The following is a 15,758-nucleotide window of genomic DNA, read 5'->3' as shown; positions in this document are numbered from 1 at the left end:
GGAAACCACACTAGCACAGAGACTTAAAGACAATTGACAGACAAGCGGTAGCTTTTTCTTTTTTTTTTTTTTTTTGCAGGTGTTAAACTAACTCACTCTACATTGAACTGTTTGGGAACTATAAAAACTGAAAAGCTCATCCTCTTTTCCAACCTAGGAGGGAAATTGAAAGGTAACAGTGAAGTGAACTACTCATATAGTGTCTCACATATTCCGCTTAACTATTTAACACATAATTCCAAAATGCAAATATTTAAAATGGCTTTTGAGATGTATCTGCAATGTTAAGCTTGTCTATGCTAAATAAGTGTAACTATTTTATTTACTTAGACATGTATCATCCTGATGCCAACAGTATCTAAACATTCATAATTAAGCAACCGACTTGGAAAGGGCTCTCAGTAACTGCATATAATCTGCATCTGTAGCATTAGAAAGAATCAATTCACTGCTCATTTTCTGATGTAACTGAATACTGTAAGTCTACGTCAGAAATACTAACCTTATGGGCTTTGAGAGTATGCACAGTACAAATTTTATTATTGAAGAAAATATATATATGAATATACAGAAAAAAATGTATAGTCACTGAAGAATCAATAATGGCCATGTCTCCACATGGGGGAACTAGGAGTGATTATTTTATTGTTGTTCCTATGGAAAAGTATTCTCAAAATAGCTAACTTAAGAACCAAAGGGTATTTATTACCACCAATGAAATTATCTGCCCTTTCCTGTCTTCTTCACATTACAAGCTTTTAAAGCCTGGGCCAACCAACGTGACTTTACCAAGTCTAGCTACCTACATTCTAATACATTTGTAAGGAGGAAGCCCTCTTGGAGGACGGAAAAATAGCAAGATCATGGTTATAAAGGAACAGACTTGCTCCAAAATTAACAACAACAACAACAACAACAACAACAACAACAACAAAGTGGAGAAGCAACTTAATCATTAGGCTTCCTACAGCAATTTACTTCTATAGAAAAACCAGCCCCTAACATTTCATCTTTAAAAGTTTAAAATACTGTCCTTACACCAGTTTAGACTGATTATACTGTTCCATTCACAAACCTTTCTCTCTGTGCTAGTTAACGGCACTCCGAATCAAAACTTCTACTTACGTCGTTTAAGACTAAGTCTTAGATGTCTGGCTAGTTTATCTAGCAGGAATAAAAGAACAACAAGAGTTGGGACGTCAGCAGCAAATTCATCAGATTTAAGGGTTTGATTTTTTGTCTGCCTTTAGAAGCCTGCATGTTAAACACTGGTGATTTTTTAATTCTCAATGGAAATGGTGATGGCATTCACTTAACCAAACTAGCTCAAACTACACTGTAGTGAAAACATGCAATAAAAACAAAATTGCCATTAAATTCTTATTTTTCAGACATCACCAAGATCTTCTTATAAAACACAGTCATTTAAAACCCCAGTATAGTTTTCGTCCATGCTTAATAGACCTAAAAGTAAAAAATAAACCTGTGTGCATACCCACACTTTTCATAGTTTAGATGATACATTATTCACGTTCATTTTTTTAAAAAGTCACGTGAGAAAATGTAAACGTGAAATCACATTAAATTCCGCTGTTACCTAAGTGGTCTGCTTTATTTTCAAAACATCGGTGCAAGCTACACTTTCACTTACTGTCTTGCTATGCTTTGTTGAAAGGATACGCCTTCGTCTTTAAACTCTGAAGAACATTAGAAATAACCAGATTAATTCAAGTACACAAAGTCTTCCAGACTACTCTGGAATATCAACTTGTAAATGGCACAAGTCACAATGAGTAGATGAAGCTTCCCATATGTTGCCGGCAGTGTCTACAGAATCACAAAGAATGGAAAAGTCACAAAGTTGAAATCTGAAATCCATTTGGGGAAACTATCTTCAGACATCTGGCTTAGTAGAAAAAAAAAAAAGAAGAAGAAGAAGAAGGGAAGAGAAGAGAGAGAAAAGAAAAGAAAAGAAAAAAAAAAGGGGGGGAAAAGGCAGAACTTTTCAAGAATCCTGAACTTTTTCAGGATTAGAATGCTACTTAATGTGCTTGAAAGAATTTATGAAGTGCTAAGGCCCTAAAAAAAAGTGCCTCTCTTAAACATGAGTAGACGGATACTCTACTCCCAAGCTGACAAAGGCCCATGTTTTTATAACTGCAGGCTTTGCAGGACAGCAAGGGAAAAGAAAACTTACAGAAAACTTAATCACATTTGGCTGCCCATCATTTAAAATTTCAATAAATTTAAGCGATTTAAGTTACACTCTCATTTAATAAAACACCCACACAATGACAAGAATGAGACTTTAATCAGTTTTAAGTGGAGTTTATAACACTAAGAGATAAAGGGTTGTTAACAAACACAATAACAAATGGACATCTGATTGGTATGAGGCATTATCCTGTACACATCGTATTTTTTTGTGTATCCTCAGTGCATAGCATTTACACACAGAGCCACTGCTGCACAGCACAAGAGTATCTGAAGAGGCTGAATCAGAGTGAGGCTGTTTAACAGACTGAAATTTTTTAGTATATATAATCGATATGAAAACAGATTGAACTTCTGAACTGGCAGGGTAGAAGGCAGCTGGGCCAGACACTGCAGTTCGAGCCCTCCGGTGCACAGTTCCACCCCTCCGTCCGCATGCACGACACATTGACAGTATTTAAAGGTAAACGAGGCACTTTGTGGCAACCACAGCCATCGTTATGAACATATTGCACAAATTTTCTAGAACTAAACATGTAACTTGTACCCTACTTTTACTTTTTAAAGCTGAAACATCTGATGCTGCCGGTAAACTCCACTTAAGTTTATAACCTGTGCCACAGCAAAGAATGGTGATGCTATTTCTTCAACTACGCCTTAATAATTATGGCAAAAAAAAAATGTTCAAGAGGAGCTACAGAGGACTTGTGATGGTACAGGGCCCAATTGTAAGCTTTCTTAAAAGTGATGCCTTCAAGTAACTTCAGACATGTAAGCGGCTGCACATCCAAAGAGTCTAAGTAAGAAAACATTCCAGAAACTCAAAGAGATTACCTACAGAATGCATTTCAGGCTAATTATGAATACTGTCATAAATAAAGTTTTAATTAGGACTCAAAAACCTTTCAGTCATAGCAATTCTTGTCAAATTCTATGGGGATGGTAACTGAAATAAAGGGGGAGTAGTATGTATAATATATATTTATATATATAATATATATATATAATGCCATTTTTCCATTTCCAATGACTACACCATAAAATGTAAGCAAGGCTTCTCAAAAACATTGAAACATTCAAAATCAAAACCCTCATTCAGACCTTCACATTCCAAAGGAAAGATAATAACAGTGCAAAAGCCCATTATAACGTCATTATTTATGACCTGGCCCTCCATGTTACATATTGGAACAACACAAGTTATGTTTTAATATATACTGTGCCCAAAAGTGTAACAAATAACAGTATTAATAACTATCATCAAAACGTGAATAGTTGATTTTCATTTTAGTCAACAATTTTCAGCTTTTACGAAAGAAAAGGTGGCATATAAATTTCAATGCTGAGATCTTAGCAACAGTTGTCTCTAACTTTACCAATTTAACTGGTGAGCAATCAGTTCTCTGTATATCAATGTTTCAATACAAATGTGTAAATCCTAAGAGCTTTGTTAAAAATTTAAAAATTTTTTATTTGTTGAATGAAACTGATGAGGTATGGAAAACATGTCAACATTATATATACCAAGAATATTTTTGATGAAGTTCTGCCTAATCTGTTCACCATCAAACTCTAAAAATGCTGCTCTAATAGGTCCTAATGCAATCTGTATTTGTAAATTAACTAGGGTCAGACCACAGCTAGTGAACAATTTCAGCACCAAGAAGTTATTGAAAATGAGATTTTACACCATTAAGAAATCAATTGGCTGGATATTTCAATGTTTCAAGGTCAGGGTAGAATTTGAAAGACACCAAATTTCGGGGGTGGGGGGACTTCTTTTTAATAACATCTTCACATTAGCTTTACAATAGTAGTTGTATTCTGCTTAAAATCATATGCAGTCTGGGCATATCAAATATATGATATTTAAGAAGTGAAATTGAAGCCCTAGTCCTAACTCTAGCACTATGAAGAAACGATTCAACACTGCACATTAAAAAAAAAAAAATCTATTCTTTCAATAAAAATCGATAAAAGCATTATGTGGGACAATTTCTACTGAAGAAGTAAATGCCTTATTATTTGTGCAGTGTTGAAAATTTACTGCAACTCTAATTTCCTTTTTAACACAAATAATGTCCTTTTAAATATAAACATTATATGTATTCAGTATTCAAGTAAAATTCCCTAACAGTTAATGACATTTAAAAAATGTGCAAAACTGCAAAACTCATTGTAATAGAATGTGTAAGGTCAAAAGGGTGGGACGGCTGACAGCTATCGGATTGAATAAGTGCATCATAAATCTTTAAAGAAAAAAAACGCTTACTGTAGAATCTCAAATTGAAATTTCCTGTGCAGCATTACAAAATATTTTATATTCAATGAGAAAAAAAGCAGCTTGCAGGCAGCACATGAAGCATCCACAGCAGGTATATGATTGAAAACTAATAACGTAAGTGTATGCAGTCGACTGATGTAGGTACTAATAGCATCTGACTTTTCGCACTGGCCTTGATTACACAGGAGATGGAGCGGTCACTACAAGTGAGAAAACATATTTAATAAGTCATTGTCAATTTTTAAAATGTTTCAAGCCCATTCTGTGTTGATAGCCTCCACATTTATATGGTTAAGTCATTGTTGCTGTGTTTCTTATCTATGACCACATTATTTTTATATCCCTTCATTTGTGGATTCTTAACAAGTTGTGGAAGGTTCATTCCTGTACCCCAATACAGATTCACTCCCTCTAGCTGCCTTTTCTAGCACCAATATGCTTAAAAAAAAAAAAAAAAATGCACAAAACAACAAGCAGTGACAGCGGCCAATTCCTCAAACGTCCAGATTAATAACTGTAGCATGCTAAAGAAAGGTGCGTGGAAATAGCTGGAGACGGCATACGGTCCAGAGTCCAGCGTGAAACCCATCCCTTTCTGAGCACTCCCTCCATCCCCGACCCGAACACATGCATGAGAATGTAGCGGAACCCTCGAGAAACTCCTCTTAGCCAACTGCAAACTTCTCTGTTGCCACAAGTGCAGAGGGGTAGGATGTGAACCTGTATGTCACAAAACTCTTTAGCCACTTCAGTTGGTGACAGAACACAAAATGAGAAATTCCTACGTATACACATCAGTCTGTCTCCACTTTTTATAAAACTGGAATAAAATGGGAAAGTGCCATCTTTATTTATCCTAATTGAATTTTAAATGTCCTTTTGACACAAAAAGGTATATACATGACACAGCTACACAACCTTTTTTCAACTGGACAACAAGTGTCAAAACCCTGTGGATGTATAGGGTAAAACAAGATTGGTCAGGAAAAGAGAATTGTTCCTATTAACTGGTAATCTGACACAATGTCCTATTGCCATTAAAAAAAAAAGGTCCAATTTCAGTTTATTCAAGTTTGTTTTCATGGTGTTTTATCCCTCTTGATAAAAAAAAAAAATTCAGACTTTTGTAATTTGTGTATGCTGATCTTCATCAAAAGGTTCATTCTCTGGATCAGAGTCAGTGGTGTCAGAATATCTATAATGATCAGGTTCATTGTCACTAACATCTGGTGTTACAGAAGTTGAACTGCTAGCCTCTGGATTTGATGGCTCCTCTACTGTTTTTGTGAAGTACAGCTTCACCTGGAGAAAAAAAGAGAAGGTTTAAATGGAAAAATCCACAAATCTGACTAATCTTAAAAAATAGAGATCTTTACTAAGTAATTTAACAGATTTGTTTTTAAAAGCGCTACGACAAATATGATCTCTAAAAGGCAGCTGCCTTTTAAATGACCCTCTTCTTCAGATTCCCTCTATGTTCTTTCTTACAATACACTAAAAAGTTATACTGGAATGTTAAAATACTAGTCTTTAATAAGCATAAGCTGCAAGCACGGACTAAATAATTCTACAAAAGAAACGCACTGAGCCCGAAGTTCATCAAGTTTACAAAATGTATTTTCAATCTCGAAATTCAACGTACAAAGAGCTGAGTTCCGAAAGAATATTTCACTTACTACCTGTCTGAACCTCAATATGTTTTCTGATACAAAGGATACTGAACAAATACAAAGGCCATATCATAAAAATACTGATCAACAATGATGTATAGGATCCCATCAGCCCTAAAAACCTCCCATGAGGAGAGAACATCACACAGTGATCAGAACAGCGGACCAAGGGCCTTTTTACAGGCACAGCCGAGTTAACTGTCAAACAAGTCAACAAAGGCAGGTATTTCTGTTTTAAAGGCGAGGAAGCTAAGGCCCAGAAAGTTCAGGCAACTTGCTGAAGGCCACATATCTAGTAGGTGGTGGATGTGAGGCTTGGGGGAGATCTGGCAGGAAGCCCCTCGCTCATTCTCTTAAATCGGCAGCCCCTCCCCCATGGTCCAACAGTCTTCATCAATTCTTCTCTTCCACCCAAAATCCGTTCCATCAGTAACTCCTTTCAGTTCCACCTCCAAAATACCATCCGTCCCCACCCTGACAGCTTTTCATTGTGTCCCACAGCCACCACACTAGTCCAAGCAAGCACCGTCTCCACTGGATTAAACCACAGCAACAGCTTCTCAACTCACCTCACAGCTCCGTTCTTGCCTCCTCTCCCTACTCTCCTCTCCAGTCTACATTTTGAAGGAGTGGACAGAATGAACTTTTAAAGACAAAATTCAGATCACATCCATCCTGTGCTGAAAACACACCAACGTCTTCACACGCAGACTCGTGTGCTTTAGTCAAAATGACTCCTCCACTGCTCCTCAAAACTACCCAAATTATTCCTGTCTCAGGACTTTTGTAACTGTCTCTGTCCTTCTCTCTTTCCCTAGATATTTATATAGCTCACTCGTTTCATTTAAGGCCCTGATTAAATGTCACCTGCTTGTAGAGGACTTCTCTTAACTATCCACCTAAAAACACACACCAAATGATCTCCACTTTATTTGTTCACAAGCACTTACCGTATTATGGTACTTGTTTACTGATAACTGAAATACTTTCTATATGTAATCGCAAATACATATTCTTGTGATATTAAAACAGAAAACAATAAAACTAGAGGACGTCACACTGTAAAAGCTAGTAATTAAGGAAAATACAGTGCTAGGTAAAAGACCATCATCAATGGAAACCCGTGAATTCTAAAAGACACTTATAGACACTTAAAAGAAATATAAGATCTAAAGCCACTTAAAAATGGATTTATTTTCACTTAAACATGTAGCCCCTTTATTTTTATTATTACTAGCAATATTCTTATACTTACAAGCTATAGTTAGGCTTGTTGTATACTACAAAAATGGAATGAGGCAAAACAAGGAAGAGAGAATTTTTTTAAAAGAGAAAGGAGAAGGGTACGGTGAAATAAAGGGGGGGAGGGTCAAGTAGAATAAGAAATAAGAAAGGAGAAAAAAAGGGCAAACTAACCACTTGGAAATATTTATAGATCAGCTTTTCATAGAAAATTCTTATCTATAGACAGGAGCAGAAATACACACACACATCACATATAGATAAAAGTAAATGAAGCAAATACTTCCACAATATGAGGAAGCGGACAGAGTTTTAGAGTGGGATTAACACCAGAGGATGATGAGCAAAGGCCTTCCAGGGCACGAGAGACCGAAGCTAAGGCTACAACAGGAAGACCGAGTGCGGGAAGGGCAGGGGAAAGGCGGAGGGTCGAGAGGTACAGGGAGGAAAAAAGAACCAAAAGGACTGGAGGCCGGAGAGCTTGGCCTGTGGAAGAACTGAAGACAGCCCAGAATGGGGGACTCTCGGGGAGCAGGGGGCATATGGCTAGTGCCGACGTAGGAGGGAGGCCTGTGCTGAATTAGGTAGGTCCTTGTAGGTCCTATCAGAAAACCACAAGGTCTTTAAAAAGGATGAACAGGAGTGACACAATCACATCTATTTTAAGCTCACTCTGTGGAGCTGAGAATATATGGGAAGGGGACAAAGGTAGGAATTGTAAGAACATTCCCTAGAAGTCATTCCCAAATGACTGAGCTCCCTTCTACTTCTTTCTTCCCCCAGTCCTACTTCACATCCTGCTTAAACTTAACTCCCCTTCCCAACCCCTGCCTCAGATTTCACCAAACAGCCACACAGAAAGGGTTAAGAAAAGAAAAAAAAACATACTTTTTTTTTCTTTACTCTGTGTGCATCCTTGTTAGAAACTCAAGTTACTGATATGTAAATATTGCTTCTAAATAGTACTTAATTTAAAACTTAGTCATGCCAAGTCCTTCACCAGCTATACACCTAAAATTAGACACACACATACATAGAGCCACCCAACAATTCCTCAAAATGTTTTTGACTGACCTTAAAATTTGGAGAAAAGTATCGGTTGGCCTTGTCTTTATTTGCTTTGTCGAGATCATTTTTTGTTAAAGTGAGTACTAGATATTCCTTGTCATTATCTGCACGCTCTATACTGCAAATACTATCAATTTCTTGATCACATAGACTTCCATTTTCTACTTTTTCTGAGGTTTCCTCTGGTCCTGGTATGAAGAATGTATTTACCCAAAAGTGAAACATTTTGTCCTTAAAAAAAAAAAAAAAAGACAGATTGTAAATTTTTTTAAAGAAGAAAATACATCCCCTATATTCAACATCTGCCCCAAGAAGTCAGTAACATAAGCCATGTGTCGTTTGATATTTTGAATAAAGACAAACACACAAAACTTGGCAGTCTGGGTTATCTGCCACATCTAACTCACATAAGATTACTCTTTTGTTCAAATTTGAGACCCAAAATGGAACTCCACAAGTTCCAAAATAACTTACTTTTGTTTTAAAGCCTTAAGTAAAATATCACCTTTCTTGTCTAATGTTAGCTTTAAGAAATGTTTTGAGTTCATATGTATGTATGTATTTAAAAAAAAAAAAATCGTAAGTGGATTTAATTTCCTCTGTCTCAACAAGTTATCTACTACGAATTTAATAAACGTTCCTGAAAAGTCAGCACAACTTCTCAAGATAGCAAGGTGGGTACATTTCTACTTCTGAAGCAATACAAACAAACATTAGGTGGCTCCTGCTCCTCACACGACAGTACGAATGAACGTTTGGAGACTTTCACAATGTGGGGGAAGGAAGACCAGCAATTCTGACTTTTTTTATGTTATAAAATGCCTATTTTTTAAAAATCGCTTCTTACTTATAATATGAGGTCTTGTTAATCAAAAAACACACCAGAAGTTCATGACTTGAAGCCTTTCCTGACCAACACACAAAATGCTCTCTCTCTCCCCCCTCCTAATTACTGGAAGTTGGCCTGTACAGATCACCTGACAGTTAATGATGCGCAGCCTCCTTGTGGCATCTCATCTCATTTAAATTGCCGGTTAAATCCTTTATTCTAATTTATCTTCAAGTTCTGTTTATTTTCCCAGAAAGATGGTAAGACCTTTAAGTATCTTACATTTAAGTGTCTTTTTATCTTTTAACAGTACCTAGCAATGTCATATATAAGTCTTTTAAAAAATATTAATTGCAATTATCTTAGCAAAGTCATTGAATTAGTAACTATATACATATTTTACTTAGAGTCAGAAGAACATAAGCTAGTAATATTTAAATCTCCACAAGTGTGGATTCTGTATAGATAACTGATTACACTACAATGGTTTTTGTTTAAATCACAGCAACATTTCTAAAAGGTAGGGGAAATCACATAAAATGGAAATAAACATAAAGTAATCCCAGATACAGATGTATTACAAATAATGATCTAATCTTAAATTCTGCATGTATTAAAGTAATGTACAGACGATAACTGAAATAAGAACTTATGCACTCCTAAAGGTATAGGGAAACAGTGATGCAGGTGCCTGTTTTCAAAAGAAAATATAAAACTTTATGTGTACCAGTCTTATAACAAACAGAAGGAAAAGAAATACTTACCTTAATTTTAAAACACTTGCTAATGCTTCCTGGATTATTGAAAAATAATTTTCCAAAGTTACTGAGATATATTTAACTTTCATTTATACAGAATAGGTAGGAAATGGGTTTCTGGCGGGAAAAAATCAGCTCAACGTTTTGTAGAGCTATGTGGATTCCCAGCTATGTGGATTCTGGATATAGGAGACTGTATTTCTTTGGATAAGTCAAAGTAGAATTTAAAATTTGTGTAATAAATGAAACTTCCTCTTATTTTTTTTTTTAAAGCTAAATATCAGGAAAACCAAATCAGTCCTATTACTGAGAATGTCTAAAGACTGGCAATACATTATCTAGCATGTTCCATGAGCAGTACCAACATGCAAAGGTAGTATTTTTGTCCACTACTACCCCAAAAGTTTGCACCTTAGGCACACTCACCTTAAATGTTCACTCAGTATTGTAAGCCAAGATCGTTTAAGAATGAGCTCTCGCATTCCCTAACTTAGCTCAGTAAGACGCAAACCTCACTAACTCCCTAAACCTGCATATTTAATAACACACTGTTTTCATTCTTTATTACTTCCTTTGCAAATTAACAGATCTTCTATCTAAAATTCAAAATATTCGATAAACTTGAGGAAGTTAAATATAAAATGATCTGGTCTCAGGAAACATGAACCCTAATGGGGGGGAAATGGTTTGTGTCATTACACAAGACCATGAAACACATCTTTATTTATACACAAACACTAAATCTTCTAGAAACTGATGGCCCCTTGCTAATTTCTTAGTGCCTGCTCATCCTTTCCAGAAGGATTATAACTGATTTAATGGGGTATACAATCTTTAATACTTTTACAAAATTTATCTGCATAACCCAACTTAAAGAATGTTCATCTCAAATTAGAATGTCATAAGAGGGGCGCCTGGGTGGCGCAGTCGGTTAAGCGTCCGACTTCAGCCAGGTCACGATCTCGCGGTCCGCGAGTTCGAGCCCCGCGTCGGGCTCTGGGCTGATGGCTCAGAGCCTGGAGCCTGTTTCCGATTCTGTGTCTCCCTCTCTCTCTGCCCCTCCCCCGTTCATGCTCTTGTCTCTCTGTGTCCCAAAAATAAATAAACGTTGAAAAAAAAAATTAAAAAAAAAAAAAAAAGAATATGTCATAAGGACTTTCCCTTCTAATAAGACTTTTTAACATCAGAATGGCTCATCGATGCTGTAGTACGCAAAGCGTGTGCAGATTGAACAGAAAACCAACTATAATTCATGAATGTCTGTCATAAAATATATCTTATAATCTCTCCTTACAAAATGATTTCTGCTTAACCAAATACTTTAAGCGAAAGATCTAAGGTCGCCGTCCGAGGTATGGTGAGTCCGGGTATTTTTCCCACTACGAGTAAAGTGCAAACCTTTTTTAGCATCTTGTTCTGTTTGTGGAAGAACTCTACTTTGATGTCACCACACACAGGCAGCGGCTGAGGGAACTCGAAGTACATGAACTTGTCTTCCCGTCGTGTGGGTCCCGAATTGGAGGAATAGATCTTCACCTTGAGCTGGCAGACCACAAACTGAGGATCTGCGTGGTGAGATACACATTAGCATCATTTCACAGGAAATGCCTTCAAGTGCCAGACTGCCAAAAACTGTTTCAATGATGACTATTAGCAATATACACAAAACAGTAATTCTGCATCTGTAACCCTGATCTAAGACAAATCGACGGAAAAACTAAAGTCAAAAAACATAATCAGTCCAAAAGTTTCTCTAACTTGTACCTTCAACATAAGGTTCTACTCACTGTATGAAAACCAATCTGTTTTACAAACAGTAAGTCCCAACATTAGACTTCTGGCACTGCAGTTAACATCAAATTTTAACATTAAGTTCTAAAATACCTAACATAAACTAGATTGATAATTAAAATGCTACAATAATTTCCTGGCACATTCATATTTGCTGCAGTATTTTAAAGTCTCTACCATGTAACAAAACCCACCAAGTACAAACCGGTGTTCACAACAGGCATGAGAACATAATCTGTAACAAAGTTATACGAAATTCTATAAACGCAAGACTGAATATTTATAAACAAAACAGAACAAAACATTAATCATGATTTATTTTACCTATAGCTCACATTTTATTTCTTAAAGGTATATAAAGCCATCATCATGAGAAACAGGAAGAAAAGGATGTGAAATGTTCGCAAAGAAATACAACGGACTCAAGCACCAATTGAGGCACAAGCCCCCTCCCTCCAAACACACTGCATTTTCATCAACACATATTTTGGCTTTGGCCCCTGTCTGTTTCAAAATAAAGGGAAGGACTACATGGTTTAGTGAGTAACCTTATGAATAAGAAGTGTGTGTTGAAGGAAATATGTCAAGATAATCAAGAAGTAAAATCCTAAGCCTGCAAAGAGTACTAGAAATTTTCGTATATGTTCCATTCACACACACACACACACACACACACACACACAGAGGCATAAAATACTCAGCACCAAAAGGCATCATCCTTAAAGATGAAAAAAGAAATATCACATTGTTTATAAATGTGGCCAACAACTGAGAACAAAGCAAAAAGCTTATCCAAGCTAGATGAATTTTCTGGTTTAATAAACATGTGCTGGCCCATCTATGCAATATCAAAAGCAGTATCAGCACTCACATAATAAATAGGTTTGATAACAGCATACTGGGCTTTTCTAATATGAATTTGTGAGGCACTTATCATGAGAAAAAGGGCACTCCAAAAAAGGGAAACATACTACCAACAATCTGTCAATAATTTTCACTCCCTTGACTAAAGGTTCAAAGTACAATGAACCATTTTACAGGATTTTACCTGATTCCGAAATTTTCTAGCTTGAAGAAGCAAACAAAAAGGTACGATTTCAAAACTGTGATAAAAATCGGCCAGGATGAAAATGCCTTGTAATCTTATTAATTCAAACTCCTAATTCAGAACCTGATAATCCTGATTTTAGGACTTCAAACTGCATATTAACTGTATAAGCCAGATTTCAAGTGAACTACAACTAAAATGTGTATCTTCAGGAACCCCAGAATAGTCAAATCAATTCATAAGCTAATTACAATTCAGTGTTACTTAGACTTTACCCCCAAAACTAAGATAAAAAGTTTTAACAAAATTAAGTGGAAAAGATTTTCTCAAATCACTAAAGAAAATAATTTTCCCTACATTGTAAATTTCCCATTTTAGGTATCTCACACCTAATTTATCAGAAGTCCAACAAGAGTATGGTTCTGCTGACTTCTAGACACAGTTCATATATTTTTCCTTTGATGTGACTGTGCTCTAAAGAAATGACAAGTCAATACCTGGTAAACAAAAATCAGAATTAAATTTTTTTGACATGTGCATACTGATAGAGTATTGACAGAAAAATCACAGTGATCATCTTGTTAACATTTTAACCCTTTTTGATGTTAAAAGTAGAATAGCTTTTCCTTTATTTAGAAAATATTAAGACAATTCTCAAATATGAAAGAGGCCGCTAACCCCTGACAGCTCTGCAGAAAATGTTCTATTTTCACAAGTTTTCTTTTCTTCACTGACTCCTTATCTCCTCTTGAGCCCAACCCTGCAACTCCACATCTCCATCCTCACCATCCCAGCCCCTCTGGGCCTCACCATCCCAGCCCCGTGTGACCCTTTCATAGAAGGCTGGTTAACTTCTAGCTCTGTTTCCTGATGCTCCCCAAAGTATCAGATAGACTCACACCTAACAGACCCATACTTTCAAGCACTCACTATCTTCATGTAAACAGCTCACCTTCACCTGATTAAGACGGGGTTAAAACCCAAAACATTCATGTCTCCCAAGTCTCCGTGATACTCATTTTTTCTTTCATACCTTCTCTGTGTATTAATCACATGGCCAGAATCAAAACTGACAAAATATCCAGATATAAATGGCAAAGCAAAAAGTAATCAAATCCTACTGATGGCCTTAGCAAAGCGCATCTGGCTTATGGCAAGTCACACAACTGGTTTCCCTTCCCCCGTTTTCCCCCATCTTGCAATCTCCACTTCCTACAAAGCCACACTTAAAACACAGCATATGCCTCCAGAATTGCCACTGATGCCATAGTATTTATCACCTCTAGTCTGATGACCCCATTCAAGGTCCTCTTATAGCCAGCCAGCCACACATTCCAGTCCTCTTCTATTCTCTGTGTCTACACTCCTGTCCAGCTCATTTCCTACTGGTATGCTTCAATGCAAGCTATTTCCTATTGCCTGTGATACTTCCTTCGGTTTTAATGCCAATCTAAACTGTATGCTTTCTCCAATGTTCAATGAGAATCCAACTTCCTCCATGAAACTATTTGACAAGCCCCAAAACTTTTATTTTTCTGAGTATACCATTTATAACTTACACATATAATCTCCCATTCAATTAGGTATTGCTTTTGTTATAATACAGCTTCATTACATAGTATTAAATCACAGTGCGTAAATGGAGAACTAGAAAACTGATACAGATTAAAAAGATGTCAGTAGTCAGTAATTTTAAAAGTTTAAATGTAATACTGAGAAGAGACCAAAAAAGAAAAGGCCACCACAATGTTTAAGTGGAAGCAGGCAGAGCACAACTGACAGATTTTTGCTAGAAGAGGTGAATGTGAAAAAATTACACTAGATAATAAGACTACTGAACTGAATGTTCTCCTCCCCTTAGCAAGTGTCCCTAATCTGTAATACCTTTCTTTCGGCTCTTAAACCTGATATCTACCCTACAGGAAGAGCAGGAGTTTTTCCTTCCTTCTTCCTTCTCCTCTATGAATTTAAGTCCCTATGTCAATTACCTCTGACAGTTCAGTGCCTTGCATTTAGAAGTTTTTATCAAAACATTATTATTGTTTTGATATAGCTGACTAATATAACAATGTTATATTAGTTTCAGGTGTACAACACAGTAATGCCACAACTCTACACGTTACGCTGTGCTCACTACAGGTGTGGGTACAATCTGTCACCATGTAACACTATTTCAGTACCACTGACTACATTCCCTATGCTGTGCCTTTTATCAGCACTTTTAAAAATTGTACTGAGATGACAAAAGCATCAGTGAGGTCTCTCAGAAGGCTATAACATGTTATATTAATAAATCTGTGGTCGTGATGAAATTATCTAGTTCTAAGAATGTAGGAAAGATAAGATGAAGGTGATTACACCTAATTGAAAAGGATAAAACACAACCAAGAAATTAATTTCCTAGGTACACATTAATTTAGGGATAGAATCTTTTAATTACGTAAATATTTTCAGAAGCGAAACTTAAAGCTAAAAACTAAAATCACTAACAAATTACAGAACCTCACTGAAATATTATTAGAGGTATTCGAAGAAATAATGTAGTGGGATCTTATCTACAAACTACAAAACTGCACTCTAAATAATAAATAAATAAAACGTATTTCTTAAACATGACAACATGGCTAATCACTGCCAAGGCAGAGCTGATATGTTTCTGATAAAATTCTGATACAGGAAAAAGCAGCAGCAGTCTGATCTTTCACAGGGTCGGATGATACTTCCTTCTATGCGTTTTCTCTTGACTCACTGCTCTGGGTCTGAGTATGAAGGCTCCTACCAGGCTGGCTGAGAACTCCAGCCAAGAATAGCAGAGAAGCAGAACAGGACTGGGGTGACTGAGGAAGGCTTACAG

At 36.4% G+C, this 15,758-nt stretch overlaps 1 protein-coding gene across 4 annotated transcripts in view; it reads right to left on the bottom strand.

The window, feature by feature from the left end:
- Window positions 1-2,292: 2,292 nt before the first annotated feature.
- PTEN (phosphatase and tensin homolog) overlaps window positions 2,293-15,758 on the bottom strand; it is a 93,875-nt gene continuing 80,409 nt past the window's right edge. For all 4 annotated transcript variants that reach the window (XM_043598001.1, XM_043598000.1, XM_043598002.1 and 1 more), the window contains 3 exons: window positions 11,464-11,630; window positions 8,485-8,709; window positions 2,293-5,800 (listed from right to left, as the gene is read on the bottom strand). In XM_043598001.1, coding sequence (XP_043453936.1) covers window positions 5,615-5,800; window positions 8,485-8,709; window positions 11,464-11,630 — 578 coding nt within the window. In that variant the 3' untranslated portion in view covers window positions 2,293-5,614. The remainder of the gene's footprint in view (window positions 5,801-8,484; window positions 8,710-11,463; window positions 11,631-15,758) is intronic.

Source organism: Prionailurus bengalensis, chromosome D2, assembly GCF_016509475.1.
Source record: "Prionailurus bengalensis isolate Pbe53 chromosome D2, Fcat_Pben_1.1_paternal_pri, whole genome shotgun sequence".
Taxonomy (NCBI): domain Eukaryota; kingdom Metazoa; phylum Chordata; class Mammalia; order Carnivora; family Felidae; genus Prionailurus; species Prionailurus bengalensis.
This window is presented reverse-complemented; position numbering and strand designations above follow the sequence as displayed.